The sequence below is a fragment of the Heterodontus francisci genome, chromosome 24 (genome assembly GCF_036365525.1).
Source record: "Heterodontus francisci isolate sHetFra1 chromosome 24, sHetFra1.hap1, whole genome shotgun sequence".
In the NCBI taxonomy this organism is placed as follows: domain Eukaryota; kingdom Metazoa; phylum Chordata; class Chondrichthyes; order Heterodontiformes; family Heterodontidae; genus Heterodontus; species Heterodontus francisci.
This window is the reverse complement of record NC_090394.1, coordinates 51953193-51974459: the sequence shown is the minus strand read 5'-3', so window position 1 is coordinate 51974459 and position 21267 is coordinate 51953193. Positions and strand designations below refer to the sequence as shown.

General features: G+C 42.3%; 1 protein-coding gene across 3 annotated transcripts in view; it reads right to left on the bottom strand.

Annotated features, from left to right (window-relative positions):
* LOC137383396 (transmembrane channel-like protein 7) overlaps nt 1-10291 on the bottom strand; it is a 125847-nt gene extending 115556 nt beyond the window's left edge. For 2 of the 3 annotated variants that reach the window (XM_068056193.1, XM_068056194.1), the window contains exons 1-2: nt 2239-2420; nt 1871-2111 (exon numbers count right to left, since the gene is read on the bottom strand). In XM_068056193.1, coding sequence (XP_067912294.1) covers nt 1871-1922 — 52 coding nt within the window. In that variant the 5' untranslated portion in view covers nt 1923-2111; nt 2239-2420. Of the gene's footprint in view, nt 1-1870; nt 2112-2238; nt 2421-10211 lie in introns of those variants that run through there. The other variant, XM_068056192.1, reaches the window with a different exon arrangement.
* Between the last annotated feature and the right edge of the window lie 10976 nt (nt 10292-21267).

Below are 21267 nucleotides of genomic sequence, written 5' to 3'. Positions count from 1 at the left end.
AGTTTAGTTTACATCATTTTTTATACATCAACTCTTTATATACGCAAATACTTAATTTTAAAAATGGTGCGCCTTCTTCTGGTGACCTGGTTGGTCATTCGTAACAACATAAACGTTTTCTCTAATTAGGAGTTTACAGCATTGTTAAGTCTGCCGTAAGGTTGAAGGCTACTTATCAAAATGCCTCACCCAGACCAATGGACAGTTATAGGAAGGAAATTTATATTCTGATCTTGACTAAATTTTATACAACACATCCCTGCAACATGACGTTTCGTCTTTAGATATAGACATATGGGAAGTTGTGAGGAGTTTTTGAAAACAAATTTCTGACTCTTATATTTTGTCATTGATTTAATTTTTTTTTTAACCACTCAGAAGTTACCATTATGACTTATCAAGAACAGTGCCACACACAAGATTCAGTAGACATATATATATATAAAAGCAGTACATCTGTGCATTGTCTAATTACATACGAACAATCTTAAGATGCTTTATATTTCCAAGCTAGCATCTGAAGATGACAAACATTTCAATTGCAAAGTTCCCTGGCCAAACTACATGTAAGATTCAACAAGCTCCAGTGGTTTTTGCTTAATTAGTTCATATTACACCCTTAAAGGGTCATATCTCCAGTTTCAGAAAATACTGGCCCAGATTTTGTGATAGGAATAATGGTGAGGCGACCAGCACTCATTATTAAGCAGTAAATTCAACACCAACTTCTGCCATCCGCACTGCACAGTTAATAGCAGAAATCAGGAAGTTGCTCTGCTCCTCCAGAAGGTTCACGGTAACAGTATCATGCGGAGACATTCAGCATGCAATTACTTGCAAAGACATGAATTTGTGGTACTTGCACAATAGATACACATTAAACACACCAGAAAAAAAAATTAGAGTTTGTCCATTCAAGTGTCAGTGATTTTTAAAAGCGTGATACATTTTAATTACTGCCAAACAGCATCACTGGCACTGAAAATTAACTACTATAAGTGTGGAGTCTCATGCGGTCAGATCTTAATTATTTTCAGAGTTGAGTTGCTCTTGGAGTGCCAGCACAGATATGATAGGCCGAATGGCCTCCTTCTGTGCTGTAACCATTCTATGATTCTGTGTCTCATAATCATATCTTTCTTTCCCTCTGTGTATTTCACTTTCTGTACAGATTTGGCATTAAATAAATATTCTAATTTACACCTCCAGGATTAGACTCTGCATGCCAGAATGAGGACTGTTCAATCTGGTTGGTTAAAATGGGTGTTTGTCCCGTTCACTCCCAGATCACCTGTAGAGGCTGTTTTGACTCTAATAACTGCAAGTTCCAGTACTAAAGCCCACAGAATATCTCTGGGCAAGTGTAAGGAACGATGAACATTTGTTCACCACTAACCGCAAAATCCTGACTAACAGGTTATCTCGCACTGATCTTTATTTTAAAAAAAGCAGTTTTATAAGTAGGAAATTAATTAGATCTACATTTAAAACTATATTTTATTTGAATTCAGGAAAAGCCCTGAACTCCACTGACATAATCTCCGCCCTCGTCCACAATTACAAGCTCGGCACCTCAGGAGAAGTACGTCTGATTATAATAAAGTTTTTTTTTTCGGTGTGTAAATACTGCTAGCCACTTTCCCGTTGAGTGCCCCTTCAAAGAAAAGACCCGAAGAAGCCCCCCCCCCCCCCCCCCCCGGGCCAGAGAACCGATCGCTGGTTCCCGATTCCGCCAGGCCCCATCCCGCAGCGGCAATCGAGAAACTTCTGCGGCTTTTCGGGACGCGGGACGCGCGACGCCCGGCCGCTCGAGCGCTTGACTCGGCGCTGTGAATAGGGAGTAGAAATGGCCGCTCGCTGGTTCACTTACTACTCCTCTTGCTGCTCTTTGGAGTACTATCCCGCTGCAAGTCGCCGGCCATAGTCGCTCCCAGGTGAGTTGTTGTTTACCCCAAGTGAAGCCGCCGCTCCCTGTCAGTCCGTCACTCGATGACGCCACCAGAACATTGCCTCAGGCATCAGCTACTACCAAATGGCTGGCTGCATCACAGAGCCTTGTGCTGAACAAAATCTTTCACATTATACAGCGACTTTCACGATCACCAGTCCTCCTGTGAGAATAAGAAATACTGAAATGTTGTTTCTACAGCTTGTGGAAAGTTACCAAGAAGTCATTTGTACTCAACATAATGAAATCACTGAAAAAGAGAACTGATAAGGGGGTATGTAAGTACAGACCTTGGGACAGTACATCACTTAAAAATTGTGCTTAGGCAGATAAAAGAGAAACAGCAAGAGTTAGAACAAAGGATGTAGTGAATAAGAAACTGCCCCACTAAGATAAAGGCTGACAGCTGCAAGTTAAAACACATAATAGAGAGCCAAATAAGGTAAAACAAAAACAAGAGTTAGGGGCTAGAAAGTTAGAGTAGGGGGAGAAGTAAACAGAGGAGGAGACTGTAGCAACCATAGGATAGGTTAGTGTCATAATACGTTATAACCAATAATGTAAAATAAAGGCGTGGACAAATGGATTTGTATTGTATAAACATGAACTGAATATGTTGATCGGTGTGCCTGCTTGTAGGACACCCGATCTTGCAAGACCGTTAAATAAACTTACTTCTTCAGGGTTTGACTTGGTGTAAATTATTATCAAGTGGGCTACGTTTCCCACAATTGGGGGCTCGTCCGGGATCTCTTCATCATTGCCGGGACTGCAGCCGACGACAGACGAGAAGACGCGTCCCGTTAATTTAAAAACGGTCTCGTTTCTCTCGTTGGTAGCGGACCCGAGTAATTGACTGAAAACGATCCTAGGGAAGTCACTCTGAACGAGTATTTAGTGCGGCAGGTACACATGTGAAGTCAGGCAACTCCGTGCACGGACCAAGGTAAGAAAAACGACTTTTAAGTATTATCTTGGTGACTTATGGTTAACTGTAGGATAAGACCTTCTAAGTACCAAAAGTCCTTGAGGAGTGAATTTTACAGTCCTGCAGTATAAGACCCTTCAGCTAGGAGGTGAGTACTGTGTGGTATAAGACCCTTCAGTTAGGAGGTGAATACCGTAAGGTATAAGACCCTTCAGCTAGGAGGTGAATACCGTAGGGTACAAGACCCTTCAGTTAGGAGGTGAATACTGTGGGGCAGTATAAGACCCTTCAGCTAGGAGGTGAGTACTGTATGGTACAAGACCCTTCAGTTAGGAGGTGAATACTGTGGGGCAGTATAAGACCCTTCAGCTAGGAGGTGAATACCGTAAGGTATAAGACCCTTCAGTTAGGAGGTGAATACTGGTTAACTGTAGGATAAGACCTTCTCAGTACTGCAGTATAAGACCCTTCAGCTAGGAGGTGAGTACCGTAGGGTACAAGACCCTTCAGTTAGGAGGTGAATACTGTGGGGCAGTATAAGACCCTTCAGCTAGGAGGTGAGTACCGTAGGGTATAAGACCCTTCAGTTAGGAGGTGAATACCGTAAGGTATAAGACCCTTCAGCTAGGAGGTGAATACCGTAGGGTACAAGACCCTTCAGTTAGGAGGTGAATACTGTGGGGCAGTATAAGACCCTTCAGCTAGGAGGTGAGTACTGTATGGTATAAGACCCTTCAGTTAGGAGGTGAATACCGTAAGGTATAAGACCCTTCAGCTAGGAGGTGAATACCGTAGGGTACAAGACCCTTCAGTTAGGAGGTGAATACTGTCGGGTATAAGACCCTTCAGTTAGGAGGTGAATACCGTAAGGTATAAGAACCTTCTGCTAGGAGGTGAATACCATAGGGTACAAGACCCTTCAGTTAATCATGGGAAATAAATCGTCTAAAAAGGAAGACGATGGGAGACAAGGAAAGTCTGCCGGCAACATCCCTCCAGAAAGTCCATTGGGATGGATGTTGGAGTATTGGGATTTAGAGTCAAAAACCAAGGAGAAAAAGACCCAAATATGATCTAAGGACAGCAAGAAGGACCACCCCTAAACCCGACGATAACGACGACGATAGAGACAGAGAGTCTCCTAAGACAATGATGCCCTTGAGAGAGGTACCAATAGGAAATAATGAAATTGGATTTGTTAGTGCACCATTAACGTCAGGAGAGGTAAGAGTGTTTAAAAAGGAAATGAAAGTCCTCGTAGAAGACCCCTGAAAATTTGGGAAAGAGAAAACCCTCCCGGGGTAGGGGGAAACGAACCAGCTGAACAAAAATACCCTAATCAAGACCCACAGTGGCAGAACAATAATATCGGCCATAGGGGCCAGATGAAAGACCTTAGAAATCTGATAGTAAAAGGCATTGTTGTAAACAAGTAGTTGAAGCCCCTGCAAAACTTATGCCTTTACAGAGTTACCGCAGGCCCCTCTTATGGCACAAGCAGGCGGCGTATTGAGTGCGACCCCTCTGGGTGTTGAAGGCTGTTTCTAGACAAATAGAGACCATTAAAGGCACCTAGGTGGGATCAAAGGATTGATTTTTTAAAAATGTTTTGAAGAATCAAAAGGGGGGACTGTGAGAACAGAATTTAGATTTTAGAATTTTTAAGAACAGAATTACATGGGAACATTTAAGATGAAACAATTAATCAGTCATGTATTGCTAACAAGCTAGCTTCAGTGCTGTAGGGAGGGACAGCTTATCAGAAATGACTTCAGGGCTGCAGAGGCAACTTGGCCTTGCAGCTGGTACAGTGAGAGAGAGAGAGAGCGAGACATTGTACTTCAACAGCACTCTTCTTATCACCCAGACATGACAATCCTAGGGAAAAGTTAGAATGAAAAACATACCGACCAGGCTAATACACGCCCCCTTGTTAGAGGGTGGCTCAGCCTACCCTGAAACAATTAATCAGTCATGTACTGCTAACAAGCTAGCTTCAGTGCTGTAGGGAGGGACAGCTTATCAGAAATGACTTCATAACTTCAGGGCTGCAGAGGCAGCTTGGCCTTGCAGCTGGTACAGCGAGAGAGAGAGAGAGAGAGAGAGAGAGAGAGACATTATACTTCAACAGCACTCTTCTTATCACCCAGACATGACAAAGTTAGAATGAAAAACATACCGACCAGGCTAATACACGCCCCCTTGTTAGAGGGTGGCTCAGCCTACCCTTCTGATTCAGCAGTTGCTGAGTTTTTTTATATTTGCTTTTAGGCATGGTACAATGCTTAATGGGAAATATAGCAAAGTTAGGAATAGTAGCTTTGCTGAGCTTTGATTTTAAGTGGCAGAAACCACAATGAAATAGCTAGAAGGGATGGCCAGAGTGTGTGCAAGCTGTGGCAGCCACAGCACTTCAGACCAAGGAAGTCATTTTACCTCGAAGCTATTACAAGAAATAGTTAGGGGATTGGGAATCCAATGGGACTTCCATACCCCTTGGTACCCTCCCTCTTCAGGGCGGGTGGAAAGAATGAATCAGACCTTAAAGAAACACCTGTCCAAACTGATACTTGAAACAAGGCTACCCTGGACAAAATGTTTACCTATAGCGATACTCAGAATTCGGACAGCCCCTAGAAAAGATGTGGGACTGTCCCCCTATGAAATGCTATTCGGATTACCCGATATGGGAACCAGGGGCAAGATGCCAACCTTAGAAACTAAAGATTCGTTTCTAAAGAACTATATACTGGCGTTGTCTTCCTCATTGTCATTCCTCAGGAAGCAAGGCCTGTTAGCACAGACACCACCTCGAATTTGCAGTGCACAAGATCCAACCAGGAGATTGGGTTCTGGTGAAATCGTGGAAAGAGACTAAACTACAACTGAACTGGGAAAGACCATACCAGACTCTCCTAACCACTGAAACAGCCATAAGAATGGCAGAAAGAGGTTGGACCCACTACACAAGAATCAAGGGGCCGGTACAACCCCCGGCCGAGGAAGGAACTTGGACAACCGAATTAACAGAAGAACCATTGAAAATAAAGCTAAAAAGACTTTGAGTAACGAATTTTTTTAATATAACGGCGCGAGCGCGGAAATACTGTCTGTAATATTGTGTGCCTTCTCTCTTTCTTTTCAAAAGTAGCCAGGAAATAAAATGGGTTGGATGTTTTTGTATTACCCACTTCCAATTAGACAACAAGGTGTTTGGAGTAACAGTTAGAGAAGGGAAAAAGAAAGGTGAATTAAAATGTTGTTTTCAGGTAACAATAGATAAGACTGGTAAACCATCTAACAAACTAAAAGGGACCTCTCATAACGATCCTAACATAGTAAAAATAATAGAGGTAAAGGACCTGAGAAAGACAATTGAGATAGAAACCGGTTACGGGGACACAAATGCCTGGGTAGAATGGATAAAATATACTGTAAAAAGTTTGAACAAAAACAATTGCTATGCTTGTGCATCTGGTAGACCGATAGCTCAAGTAGTACCTTTCCCGCTGGGGTGGGAGCGTGACCGAAAGGGCATGGAATGCATGTTAGCCCTATATCAGGATAAGATGGCTTGGGGTATTCAAACTTGCATATCCTTGTCAATAATGTTCCCTCCCCTAGAGAAAGAAGATTCAAGGACTCCCCCTTCATTTTTAGCCACCAGTGTGAATCACACATCATGCGTACGTCGACACGGTGCGGAGCTAACCAGAAATATGGGAGAGTTGAAGTCATGCATAGAGACTGAGGACGTAACTGGAAGAGTCAGGGGAGGGAACTACTCATCATTGAATGTTCCCAGAGCGGATTTATGGTGGTATTGCGGAGGAAAAATCCTGAGACAGACCCTACCCTCCCAGTGGAAGGGGACGTGCGCAATTGTTCAATTGGCAATACCATTCACCTTGGCATTTGAGAAACAAAAGATAATAACGAGGGAAAGGGGTAAAAGGGAAGTGATAGCGAACTCTTTTGATGACCAGGTATACATGGATTTCATAGGGGTCCCAAGAGGGGTACCTGATGAATTCAAGGCCCGAAACCAAATAACCGCCGGTTTCGAGTCTTTGTTTCGGTGGGTCACTATTAACAAAAATGTAGATTGGATAAATTATATTTATTACAACCAACAAAGATTTATAAATTATACTAGAGATGCGGTAAAAGGTATAGCTGAACAATTAGATGCCACTAGTAGAAAGGCTTAGGAAAATTGACTGGCTCTAGATATGATCTTAGCAGAAAAAGGAGGTGTGTGTATAATGTTAGGAGGGAAATGTTGCACATTTATCCCAAATAACACAGCACCCGATGGTTCAATCACCCGAGCACTGCAAGGGTTAACAACTTTAGCAGAGGAGATGGCCGAAAATTCAGGAGCAGACACTTCCCTGACGGGGTGGCTTGAATCCTGGTTTGGAAAATGGAAAGGCATGATAATCTCGGTTTTTACCTCCCTGATCATGGTTGTCGGAATACTAATAGCCATCGGGTGTTGTATTATTCCTTGTGTAAGAGGGCTGACACAGCGATTGATTGAGACAGCTTTGACAAAGCAGATGTCAATACAAAGAGGCCAGGAAGAAAGTATGTACCTGTTAGGTAATGACAAAGTGGATAGTATCCACGGGAATACAGACATTGAAAAGGCGGCTGAAATAATGCTCAGAGGATTTGAGAGGACATATGAGAACCCTCCGCAGTATGTAGAAAACAACAAGGATTAAGTAAAAGAAAAGGGGGAATTGTGAGAATAAGAAATACTGAAATGTTGTTTCTACAGCTTGTGGAAAGTTACCAAGAAGTCATTTGTACTCAACATAATGAAATCACTGAAAAAGAGAACTGATAAGGGGGTATGTAAGTAAAGACCTTAAGACAGTGCATCACTGACAAAGAGAACTGATAAGGGGGTATGTAAGTACAGACCTTGGGACAGTACATCACTTAAAAATTGTGCTTAGGCAGATAAAAGAGAAACAGCAAGAGTTAGAACAAAGGATGTAGTGAATAAGAAACTGCCCCACTAAGATAAAGGCTGACAGCTGCAAGTTAAAACACATAATAGAGAGCCAAATAAGGTAAAACAAAAACAAGAGTTAGGGGCTAGAAAGTTAGAGTAGGGGGAGAAGTAAACAGAGGAGGAGACTGTAGCAACCATAGGATAGGTTAGTGTCATAATACGTTATAACCAATAATGTAAAATAAAGGCGTGGACAAATGGATTTGTATTGTATAAACATGAACTGAATATGTTGATCGGTGTGCCTGCTTGTAGGACACCCGATCTTGCAAGACCGTTAAATAAACTTACTTCTTCAGAGTTTGACTTGGTGTAAATTATTATCAAGTGGGCTACGTTTCTCACACTCCTAAAACACCTAATGAAGTACTTTTGAAGTATCGTGGCAGCTGATTTGCTCACAGCAAACAGCAATGTGGTAATGGCCAGATAATCTGTTCCTGTGTTGATTGGGGGATAAATATTACCCAGGACTCGAGGGATAACCTTTTTTTTGAAATAATGCCATGGGATCATTTACATCCACCTGAGGGAGCAGACAGTGCCTCAGTTTAAGATCTCATCCAAAAGACGGCACCTCTGGAGAGTGCTGCCAACCAAACAGTTCAGCTTTGCTGATAGATCATTTGGTTGTCAACTCCTGTGTTTAATTTTGTTGGAGTCTCCTTCCTCTGTATTGAGAAAACATCTTGTTCTGAAGTGAAACTGTCAACATTTATAATGATTGCTTCTGCTCTTACACCTCACCTCTTTTTGCCACATCATTCTTTTATATTTCACATCTAATAGAAAAGAAAAGCAACATGATGATTGGATTTTCAACAGACCAATCAGATGATCACTTCCACAAAAGTTATATCAATGGTACTCTCTCACATCCAAGCCCACCCCAGTTTACAGAAGCACTCTGCCTCTCCAACTCCCAATCTTTTCACAATTCTCCAACATTTTAAGTACATAATAGCACTTCACTCCCTCAATCCTCCCTCTCTACCTGATCCACCTCCCCCATTCTCTCTCTTCCCCAATCTCTGGTGCCCAGTCTCTGAAGCATCCCACCCCTCCCTCCGACTCCTAAATCTCAAGATCTCACCCCGAGTCTGAAATCTCCTCTGCTCCTATCCTCTGGTATTTTTCTCCCCCTCTGAACCCAATTCAAACAAGTACACATCTTCCATTTCCCTACATTCAAATTGGTACTCTTTTTTCCCCCCCCCTCCATTCTCTGCTGAATCTAGTACTCTTCATCACAGTTTGAGGTGGTTATCTATTCCCCCTCCAACCCATTCAATTCATACTGGTACTCTTCCTCCCACCTCAGCCTTGTTCATGCTGGCACTCTTTCCCCCTCCATACCACATCCACCCCCCAGCTAATGGTTTTATTCTCCTTTCTTCCCGTGTTGTAAAGGACCAATCGCAGCTTCTGTCCCTCTTGCTCCTCCATTGCCATCCATGTTCCTTCTCCCGCATTCCCTCTCCCTCTTTTCTCCCCTCTTTCCCTCCCTCCATCCATCCCTTCTTTCATTGACATCCATTTCCCTCTCTTCTAACCTCTTGTTTCATCGCTCCCCTTTTCACCTCCTCTCTCCATTTGTTCCTGCTTTCTTTTTGTCAAGAAAACATGCTATGCCAAATGAGGATTTTTAATTCATCGATGGGAAAACTACATTAAACTTTTTTGAAGGAAAGCTGGGAGCCTAGATTTAACATTTAAAAAAATTGGTAGCCAAGATGGCCACCACAATTTGCATTGAAATACCTCACATTCCAGGACATCAAATTGGAGACACAGTCTAACAAGGATCCCATTGAGGACAACAGTTTGGATACCTGAGTAGATTATCCACTATCACCCTCGTTAGTGGGACTTTCAAAGCCATCCTGAAGCATGGAGATGTACCTCCAGGGGAAAACATTGAAACAATGAGACTCCAAGACAGACTGAGAATCCCTAGGCTTGAATCTAATTAAATTGCAAATGAGGACACTGGACAATCATGTGACTGCCTCCCCATCTGTTAGAAAGTAGCAGCCTTTAGCTACAAAGAGTCAAGCTGCTGAGACTTTGGCTGGGATTTTACTGAGATCCTAACATCGGGCTCTGGGTGGCAGGAGGGCCCGGAAGATCATTCCAGCAGTGGTCCACCACGGAGCCCGATGCCGGGAGTGCCGGGCCCAATCTTCCTGGTGGCAGTGAGGCTCCATGGCGCCCCCCCCCCCCCCCCCACTGCTGGACAACAGGATCCAGCTTTGCATATTTAAATGAAGTGATTGAATACATTTGAATAAAATTCGCTGCTATATTACCTTCTTCCTGGGATCTTCCGAGCAGTGTCTGGCACTCACTCGCCTTCACTTTCCCGTCCAGAGAAAGCAGCCACAGCCAGCAATCAGGGGATGAGAATCAATCACCACCCTCCTGCCGTCAGGATCCCTGTGCAAAGCAAGCACCGCCCCCCCCCCCCCCTCCGCCACTGTGCACCTGGCCCAGCGCAGACTTCAAGACTCCAATTTCAGCTGAGGACTATTGGACTCACATACTGTATTTAAATTCCATTTATTCCAGACTTTCATCCAACCATCAAATCTGTTTCTTTAATTTATTTGTGTGTGCGTGACTCTTGTGTGAATGTGTGCGTGAATGCGTAGCATATTTTTAGTATTTTAAATCGGGTTAGAGTGTTAAGTGTAATAAAGTTGCCTCTTTCTTGTTTAAACTCAAGAAAACCTGTCTGATTGGTTCTTTTGCAATCACGTTAGTGAAACAAGAGCAGACACTCACAGAGTGGGTAAGCTCAACCACTGTGTTAAAAAAGGATAAACCCTGTTGTGGTCAAACAAGAGAAGGGACGAAAGTGGAGCTTGAGACCCTGTTCTCACCTGGCCATAACAGTAACATCATGTTCTTTGAGTCACCTAAGGATGTGAACCTAAGTACGCATTTCTCCAGATTTATTTTTTGAAATGTTTTATTTGCCCTGAAAACATTCCTGACTTTAGGGTGTTTCATTGTAGTACTTAATTCCAATACATCAATACTAGCATGTGGTCTCGTCAGAGCACACAACCAGTTCAATTGCTCTGTCTGTTCTTATAACACCGTCTTTCTGTGATGACCTAGTATGATTAACCAGGATGGGAGTAACACTCTCTAAATAAGATTGTTGGTTTAAAGTTATTCCAGACCTAGTTTGCTTAATATCTAAACCAATAAATTTAAAAGGCCCACAAGCCTGACTCCCAATTTAAAATTTACCCTAATCTTATTAATAACATATTTCTCAAATTCTGCAGCACCATCCTGTAAGAAATCATCAATATGTATCATGAAAATGCCTGAAAATCTTCCTTTATGATACCAATAAATCATTGTGGGATCTGCTTTTAGTTGAATACAACCAGTTTTCAACAGAACAGATCTTACCAAAAAATACCACACCCTGGAAACATTATTCAGGCCATGGACACATTAGTTTCCATAGTTTTCCTTATGCATCTGCTGCCTCTTTGGGGTGTTTCAGAAACACTTCTCTCTGAAAAGTATCACCCTGCAGAAATGCGACTTTTATGTCAATTGACTTACACTCCCGTGAATATGTGGCCAAAAGTGCTAAAAAGGTTTTTAAGATTACTTTTCCAGCGGTGGTAGAATCTACTATAACACCTGTTTCACCCAGTGGTTCTTCAAAACCCCTAGCAACTAGCCGCACTTTAGCCTTACGAGTCCCATCTGCAAGGACGTTTTCATCAAAATCTGCCAATCTTACAAAGCTGGTTGGTCCTTATCTGGTACTTCAGGATAAACTCCAAACTCTCTCCAACTATCTAACTCCCTTTGTTTTGCCTCTAATTAGTTTATTGGCAGTCACTAAAATTTCACAGTCATGAGGATTCTGCTTTTAGTTCTATTACACGATTGCTCTGTGGCCTTTCATTGTCTAACCTATTCAAGCTACAGCCTCTACTTTCACTTTTGTGTCTGTTATGACTAGTACCACAAGATCTCCCTTTTGCATTATCGGAGGTTCTTTCTCCAGTTTGTGATCGTTTTCTGACACAAAAGTCACTTCCAGATGCAATATCACTCCTTCCGCTATTCTTTCTTACTCTCCACTCATTTTGTCAGTCCATGAACATCACTTCTTGGCCATCATCCTGAACATTCAACCAACATTTGAACTTGCCAGTAGTTTTTCCTTCATGTCCCACAATGGTCGCATCCTTCATTCACTAGACCGGTGGTTCTCAAAGTGTGGTCCATAAGGGTCCTCCAGGTGGTCCATGGGCTGGTCCAAAATGAAAGTCATTGGCACACAACACCAAGGCTGAGGGAACAGGCCAAAACCCTCATCCCCACCGCTTGCATGATATCACGCAACCAGACTGGCTCCCCTGTGCACGGCACAACTCATCATAAGCACGAGCAACAACAATGTAGTTTTATAAGCAAGATTTATGTTACTGTTGCCGCATACAACTGCGAGATCAGATTTTCAACACTTATGGGGCTGAAAACAAAGTAGAGGAACCGGCTAAACTTGTAGCTTGACATGAGACTGAAGCTCTCCAGCTTGGACCTACATCACCTCATTGGTGTCTCATTAAAAGCAATGTCATTTTTCCCATTAAGTCTGATAAGTTTTTTTTTGCAGTGGCAAGTGAAAGCGGGTGAGGTAGGACCGGTAGATGGTCCACAGGGTATTTTGCGCTACCTATGTGTTCCGCAGATTAAAAAGTTTGAGAACTCTCTGGAATATCAGTCACTTGAGTACCTACTCTGGGCAATTGGCCTGTGGATGTGATAGCTCTGTTGTGTGTTTCATAATCACTCACATTACCACTTTCCAACCCTTGATTGACCACATTCTGTTCCTCAGAACCCTCATCACAAAACACATAAGTATTTGCAAAGTGCCTCGTGTTCTTCTATCAGCTGGTTGGAGTCCAAGATTTTGTAATTAATTCCTTAACTGTTTGAATGCTGTGTTTAATTAGTACTGTCTTACCATTATGACCTATTACCTTGCCAGGGCCTTCCCATTCCCTATGGCCCTCTCTTTTATAGTATACTAAATTTCCTAAATTGAAGTCTGCCACATATGGTCTTATATGATGCCTCAGAGCTCTACAAATTTTCTCCAAGACTTCAGCCCTGATGAAATACTGTCTCCCTGCATGCAAAGCATTCAAATGTGCAGAAGAAAATTGAACTTCTAGTACAGGAGGACTATAGCACAGAACAGAAGGCAATTTGGATTTTGCCTATAGACTAATTGATAGGGACTATACCCACCAACCATCTGGAGTGAATTCCATGTATGAACTGCCCAACGAGAGCAGTTGTCAACTTGCAGTCTGATTGATCAGCTAAAGTTTTATGCAGCATTTCATCGATCACTGCATAATTCCTATTAGTCTATTGCTAAAAAGACTTTCAACTGCGGTATTCATGACCATGATGCTCATATTTTCACATATCTCTGAACTCATCTTTGGCAAATTCCCCTCCATTATTAGTCAGAAACTTTGCGGGTGTCCCAAGTGCATTCCCTATCTATTTCTTCATGATTTTGTCTATAATCACCCTTTTTATCTTACTATTTATTATAGTGTATTGTCCGTTTATTGTTTATTTAATATGTAGTGTATTGTTCATTTGAGGCCACCATATATGCTCAGTCTAGCATATGCGGTGTGCCACTAGAGGGAGTCAATAACACAGTTTTAGTTTACAGCAGCAATCCAGAAGGTAATGCCATATGTTTCTTCCCGAGATTTACAATAGCAGATCTACAATGGGAGATCTTACAATGGCGATGAGGATGGGATCTGCATTTATTTTATAGCCAGGTATAATTCACTGTGCTTTTAGTCGTGAGCTCCAGGTAATACAGATTGGCAAATATGGGTGGTGTTGGGATTTGTACCGCTAATGCAGGACAGCCTTTTTGTCTCATACACCAATGCAAGAGTAGTTTGGTCTGTTTAAACCTTAGAGAAGAATTTATTGCAGGATTGTAGCACCTCACAAAATATGCATATGTTTCTTCCACCTGCCATTATTACTTTAGACAGTGTCTGTGTGATTGTGCTTGTGGAACATTATCCTGGATCCTTGATCACGCACTGTCTCTGCACTAAAGTCACATGTGGTTGCCAGTTGGCGATCAAGATCGCAAGAGCTATGTCCAATCTATCACATTTTTACATGCACCCTAAGCCCTCATTTGTGTTCCCACGTTGGCAGAAGTTGCTGCGACCATTCGACGGCCCAATGGTGGGCCTTGGAATTACCGATGATAAGAGAAAAAAGGTATTTTGTAATTGTGAAGAAAATGATACAACTCCTGCTTCCACAACTTGCTCTCAGCAGTAGCTGTATGGATCACTTTTTTAAGGTGTATATGAATCTCTCAACTTCTCCATTAGCTCTTGGCTAACAGGGTGTGATTTTTTGATGAGTGAAGCCCAGGTAGTTCATGAATTTACTGAACTCATTGCTGTTGAATGTCACTTCTCCCCATTTGAGGGACTCTAAATAAAGCGAAAATCTGGTCAAGCTTTGGAATGACTTCGCTGATGTAGACATAACTAATTCTACGTCTGAGAATGCTGTAGACGTCAGTGACAACAAGCAAGTGCTCATCAGTGAGCAATTCTGTGAAGTCTATGCTAACTTCAGTCCATGGGTCTGCAGGCAGCACAGACGTGTTGAGAGGCTCACAAAGATCTGTTATGGTTGATGGACATGGCAAACACTGATTTTGTGCTTCACTGTTGGATCCCATCAGTTACAAAGAGAGACGAAGTCCGACCGTAACTTTTAGAAACTTTATTGCAGTATATGGTTGTTACATTGCAAGGTTACAAAAGGAACAAAAATCAAAACAAAAGAACATGCAAAAGAACAAAACAAAAGAACATGTGCTTACTACAGCAAGCCTTTCTTATAGTTATTCAAACAAAACTAGTAACGCCCCCCCACCCCCTTGTTTCTGAGTGGTTTGCAGACTTCTATTATCAGTGCACGATTGGTTCATTTGTCCCAGCATTTTATTCTTGCATCTTATTTCAGTAGTTTCACATCCCCCCTCCTTGAACTGTTAGGCTGATTATTAAACAATAGGCTACTATTAAGCTATCTGCAGCTATCCTGTTAGCTTCTGCTTGTCATTTTTTTTATAAATTGGCTCCACACCTCCACAGTTAGTTTGTTAGCTGATTAGCTTACTTTTGATCTGTCCCCACAGCACCATGTGGTCAATTACTGGAAACCATACTTTTTCCCGAAGAAGTTGCTTGGTTTTGACAATTTCCTCATGACCCTTGTGCTATTTCGACAACAGATTCTCTCAATGACTCTGGAATGACAATGCAGTTGCCGCGTAACACGAGATCAGAAGTGATGACAACTGTGAGCTCACTTCGAACACTCTGAAGACCTTGTAACGTATAAGTGACTTCATTTGTAGACACTTTCTCAATCACATCTTCCAGTTTGTGATTTCATAGCTGTCATGCACATACACAAGATGAAGCTGCAATGCTTCATCTTGTTTTGTGACCACTTTGATGTCAATTAATTTTAGCGACTTTCGCACTGTATTTACGCTCACATATTTAAGATAGTGTTAGGCAGTCTGTTCTTCACGACTGGTAGAACTGATTGTCGGCAAAGGGTGGTGCAAAAGGTAGTCTGCTGGGTTAAGCTTGCCTGGCTGATACTTAACACGGAACTTGTACTCTTGTAGTTTGAGTATGCAACGCTCTATTTGAATAGTTAGGGCGGCACAGTGGCGCAGTGGTTAGCACCGCAGCCTCACAGATCCAACGACCCGGGTTCAATTCTGGGTACTGCCTGTGTGGAGTTTGCAAGTTCTCCCTGTGTCTGCGTGGGTTTCCTCCGGGTGCTCCGTTTTCCTCCCACATGCCAAAGCCTTGCAGGTTGATAGGTAAATTGGCCATTATAAATTGCCCCTAGTATAGGTAGGTGGTAGGGAAATATAGGGACAGGTGGGGATGTGGTAGGAATATGGAATTAGTGTAGGATTAGTATAAATGGATGGTTGATGGTCGGCACAGACTCGGTGGGCCAAAGGGCCTGTTTCAGTGCTGTATCACTAAAACTAAAACTAAGGTAGCTTGCTATGTGAATTGTTCAACAGGGTTACTAGTGGCCTACGATCAGTTATCACTTAAAACTCACTTCCATACAATTAGAGGTGAATGTGTAGGATGCTCCATGTGATTGAGCGTGCTTCTTTCTCTGTTTGCAAATATTGTTGTTCTACAGGTGTTAATGATCTTTTTGCTGTTGCGACAATTGATGGGTGGCCTGCTTTTTGTTTCTGCACAAGAACTGCACCTAACCCAACCGGGCTCGCATCTTGGGGTTGAAGTAGGCATTTGTGCAACTTGCTGGCAAATGTTGTTTGATCTGGTGTACAGCCTGTTTGTTTGATTTAGTCCACTCTCACTTGGTGGTCTCTTTTATCAGATTGTGTGGGGGGCAGACAGTGTAATGAGGTCAGGAATGAAATGACTACGTGTGTGATGAGCCCAAGCAAACTCTGGACTTCATGCATGTACGTAGGATCTGCAGCGTTTGCAATGGCTTCGACTTTCTGTGGATCAGGTGGTACTCCTTCACCACTGAATACGTGACCAAGAATTTGATTCTGCTTTCATTGAACAGGTATTTGTCTATGTTCAGGGTGAGTTTGCAGACTCTAAGATGTTGTAGACATGAAAGTAGGCATGTCTCGAATTCAGTTTCAGTGTGACCGTAGATGAAAATGCCATCACTGATAATCAGCGTGCCTTCAAGTCTTTGCAGTGCAGACTGCATCATGTACTGAAATACCCCAGCTGCTGAGTTGATTTCAGTTGAGCCTCTTGTATTGAAAAAGCCCAATGTCATTGGAGAACACTGTAAGATACCTCGATTCTTCTGCAAGCTTGATTTGATGGTAGCCTGTGTTGAGGTCAAGTTTGGCAAAACGTTTGGCACCATTCACTTTCTCTATGATATCATCAATTGTCGGTGTCTAATATTTTTCTTGTATTGCTTGGTTTGGTGACTGCATAGCGACGCAGATTCTAATCTTGTTCTCACTCTTGGGTTTCATGACAACTTGTATGGTTGAGACGCAAGGGGTTTGTTCATTCTAACATTCTCAATGATGTTGAGGTCAAGCAAGCACTGAAGTTCCTTCTTTGTCTGCTTCCTGACATGGAATGGTATTCGTCTATGTTGATGCACAACTGGACACATGTTGGGATCTACTTGTATCTTGCATATAGCACCCTTCAGTTTGCCGATACCCAGTCAGCATACATTTCAAGAATGTTGTTGGTACATGTAGGAACTGAGTATGTGATTGCAATCATGCGCAGATCTGTTGCTGTGTGGAAACTGATGAATGTGTCACTTTCTCCTGATATGGCATAGAATACAGCATTTGTTCTAGTGTCTTTGAATGTGACTGGCGTTTCAAAAGTCCCAGAAATGATCAATGGTGAACTGTTGTCGGGGAAGATTTTTGTATTCCCTCATTTACAAAGGATGGAGCAGTCTTAAAGTTTGTTGAATGTTTTATCTCCCATGATGTTGACAGATGCTCCTGTATCTTTGAGAGCATCTACTTTTGAGCAGCCAGTGGTCACTGTCACATACGGCAATGCAGGATTGTATTGTGAATCTGGTTGCCAGACTATAAAATGTAGAATGGAAATATTTCTGTCTTTGAGCCATACCTTTAGATCCATGGTAACTACCTCGCTAAAGTCACATGCCAGTGGAAGGCTTACAATAGGACGTGGTGGTGTCCTGTGATACTTTTTACAGATTTCACGTTTCTCATTAATCTCTTCTAATAGCCTCATATGTTAGTGTCTAATAAGTTCTGTTGATGGATGTTAAATACCTAATAGTTGAAGGTAATAGGGTGAACAGGTGTTGGGTGTTGATTAGTTAATTGTACTCAGATGTCTCTATAAAGAAGAGCCAGCCAGCACTGGCTGGGGATTGTTAGGACTGGAGTAGTAAGCTCTATGACAAGCAATAAACAGTCTCCACCAAAGCATCCTAGTCTCAGTGTTTTGTTCACAAACAGGCTTGGAAGTTTCTCTAGCATCAAATACAGTTAATCAATGATGCCAGCATCTTTTTGCAGGATTTCTAGGTTTTGACAGGTAGGGTGAGTACATTGTCTATGTAACTTAACTGATTAGGGAAGACATTATAGTGTTGAAAAGGGAGGATGTCCTTGATGGGAGAAGGACAGAATCCATTTGGTTAGAGTTGAGAAGCAAAAAGGTATGTTTACACTACTAGGGGTATTCTATAGGCCCCCAAATAGTGAAAGAGAGATAGAGGAGCATATCTGAAGGGAAATCAGAGAAGTGCAACAACTATGGAGTGGTGATATTGGGGGACTTTAATTGCCCTAATATTGATTAGCATAATGTTAGAGTAAAGGGTAAGGAGGGGGAGGAATTTCTGAAATGTGTTCAGGAGAACTTCCTTGATCAGTATGTTTCCAGACCAACTTGAAAGGAATCATTGCTGGATCTGGTGCTGGGAATGAGGTGGGTCAAGTGAACCATGGGCTGAATTTTATGCCCCCCCCCCCAAAGAGCGGGATGGTGGCGGAGGTGGCGTGACGTAAAATGGAGCAGGAGGTTCCGGGAGCCTTCCCGACCTGCTCCCGCCTCCAGCGCCGAGAAATGGCCCTCCCACCCCAGGCCAATCAAAGCCCTTAAGTGGCACTTAATGGCCACTTAAGGACCTTCGCCCGCCTCCATGGGGGTTTTACCCGTGGCTAGTCGGGCAGCGAGGCCCGAGAGAAGCAGCCTGACAAAAGCAGGCGGCTCTCCGACGGCCCGGGGTGGGTGGGCCTCATGATCAGTCAGGGAAGTTATGCTGAACCTTTATAAAGCTCTGGTTAGACCCCAACTAGTGTATTGCATCCAGTTCTGGTTGCCACATTTTAGGAAGGTTGTGAGGGTCCTTGAGAGGGTGCAGAGGAGATTTACCAGAATGGTTCTGGAGATGAGGGATTTTAGTTACAAGATTAGCTTGGAAAAGCTGGGGTTGTTCTCCATAGGGCAAAGGAGATTGTCGGGAGATTTAATGAGGTGTACAAGATTATGACAGGCACAGATCAGTTAGACAAGGAAAAACTGTTCCCGTTAATAATGGTACAAGGACTAGGCGATGCAGGTTGAAGGATTTGGGCAAGAGACACAGGGGGAATAGGAGGAAGAACTTTTTTTTTACGCAGTAGGTGGTAATGACCTGGAACTCGCTGCCCACTCGCTGCTTTTGTACTCTATTTATGAAGCCCAGGATGCCATATGCTTTGGCTAACCACTTTCCCAATTTGTCCTGCCACCTTCAAAGATCGATGCACATGCACCCCCAGGTCCTTCTGTTCCTGCACATTCTTTAGAACTATGCCATTAAGTATATATTGCCTCTCCCTATTCCTTCTGCCAATATGTGTGGTGGAAGCGGAGACAATCAATGATTTCAAAAGCAAATTGTATGGGCACTTGAAGGAAATAAACTTGCAGGGCCATGAGGATCAAGCAGGGGAGTGGGACTGACTGGATTGCTCCATGGAGAGCTGACATGGACTCAATGGGCCGAATGGTGTCCTTCTGTGCTGTAAATGACTATGATTCTGACAATTTGTTTTTTTCTCTGATTCTTATCACCTGATGCCTTTAATACTCATCCAACACTCTGATGAGGAACATCAGGTTTTGTTAAAAGGATACAATAATGTCCTGATTGGCTAAACTGCAGGTTCACAGACTTTCCAAAAATAATTGCCTTATGCTCCATGTCAAATTTCATTTGTGTCTTTTTGATACAAAGTTTACTGAATAGCCTCGGTATTTCACTAGAGACTACATTGGTACCGTTAAAATGGCTTATTCCTGCCATTTTACATGGAATTACAAATCTCTTTAGTGACCTCAATATGTTGTCATCACCAAACCTAAAGCAAGTAATACTTTTATATTCCTTAATCTTGCATCAATCCTCACTACATGGTGAATCAGATAACATTTTCACCAATCTGTTCCACAAACTGTTGAAGTACGAACACTATCTAGTACTGCACAGGAAAAGGAGTCCATGACTAAGACATTCATTACAGGACTAAAACTCCTTGTGATCACTTTAATTTGTTCAGATTCTTCATTATCTTCATCCTCTGCCTCAGAATTCTCTTCGTTGTGTGTCATTTCAAGGACACTGCCTCTCCATTTTGGGCAATCACCACATAATGATACTTCAAGTCACATATGAAGCACCTATTAACTGTTGATTGGGCAATCCAGGGATTCATTCACCTATTATTAGTATTTCAATTTTGTCTTCTGCTATAATAGCCAGAAGTGCTAAAAAAAACTTTCATCCTAATTTTGCCTATTTTTAAACTTTCCATTGTCCCTGTGTCCCATATCTGGATCATTTAAAAAATTGGCAATTATTGCGTCCTCTATTCCTTGTGTCAGCGCTGAATATCCCATTTGTCCCATGAAGACTGAAGGAAATAACTGTTTACTCAGGAATTTTTTTAAGGCAGCAAACATTTGATCCAACAGTGTTTCCCTCTCCGAGAACCAAACACCAGTTAAAAGCAGTACCCTGTCCATATGAGACACATTAGCAGAATCCAGTAATTGAAATGCTGCTCCTCATGCCAGGATCCCCAAATTGAATTTCATCAATTTTTATGCAATCTGTTAAAGCCAAAATATATTCTTCCATGGAATGACCATCTGTTTTCTGAAATCTATGAAATTCTGACCATGCCCCATAGGCATTTAACAGATTATCATTCTTCTAGATTTCAGACAAGAACTCTAACAGAAGAACCGAACCTTCATCACTAACCAACTGACGATCATCCATCTCACAAAGTACTTCACTTCTGATTTTACTTCTTGTAGAAAGTGACAATGCCAAGGCCATACATAACCTGTGTCCACATATCCACTTCATTCTTCTACTGGTCATATGGTTCCAACTCTGAGAACATCAGAGGGTAATCATACCCAAACGATTTGCACTTGCTTTCTGCCATTTTCCACATTAGCCACTAGGATTTTAGTTTTCTATCTGAAATTTTTTTTCTTAATTTCCAACCGTTATCTTTCGGCAACTATTCTCTGCTACCACGGTATAATCCAGAAAGCCAGTTGGTGAAGCATGGACTGGAGCAATCTTTACACACTTTTACAAGCATTTATTTTACAGCAATACACAATGCAAACATGCATCTCTGTAAGATTTAGAACCTTACTTATAATTTGTTATTAGACCAGGTAAGAATTTGGACAAGGA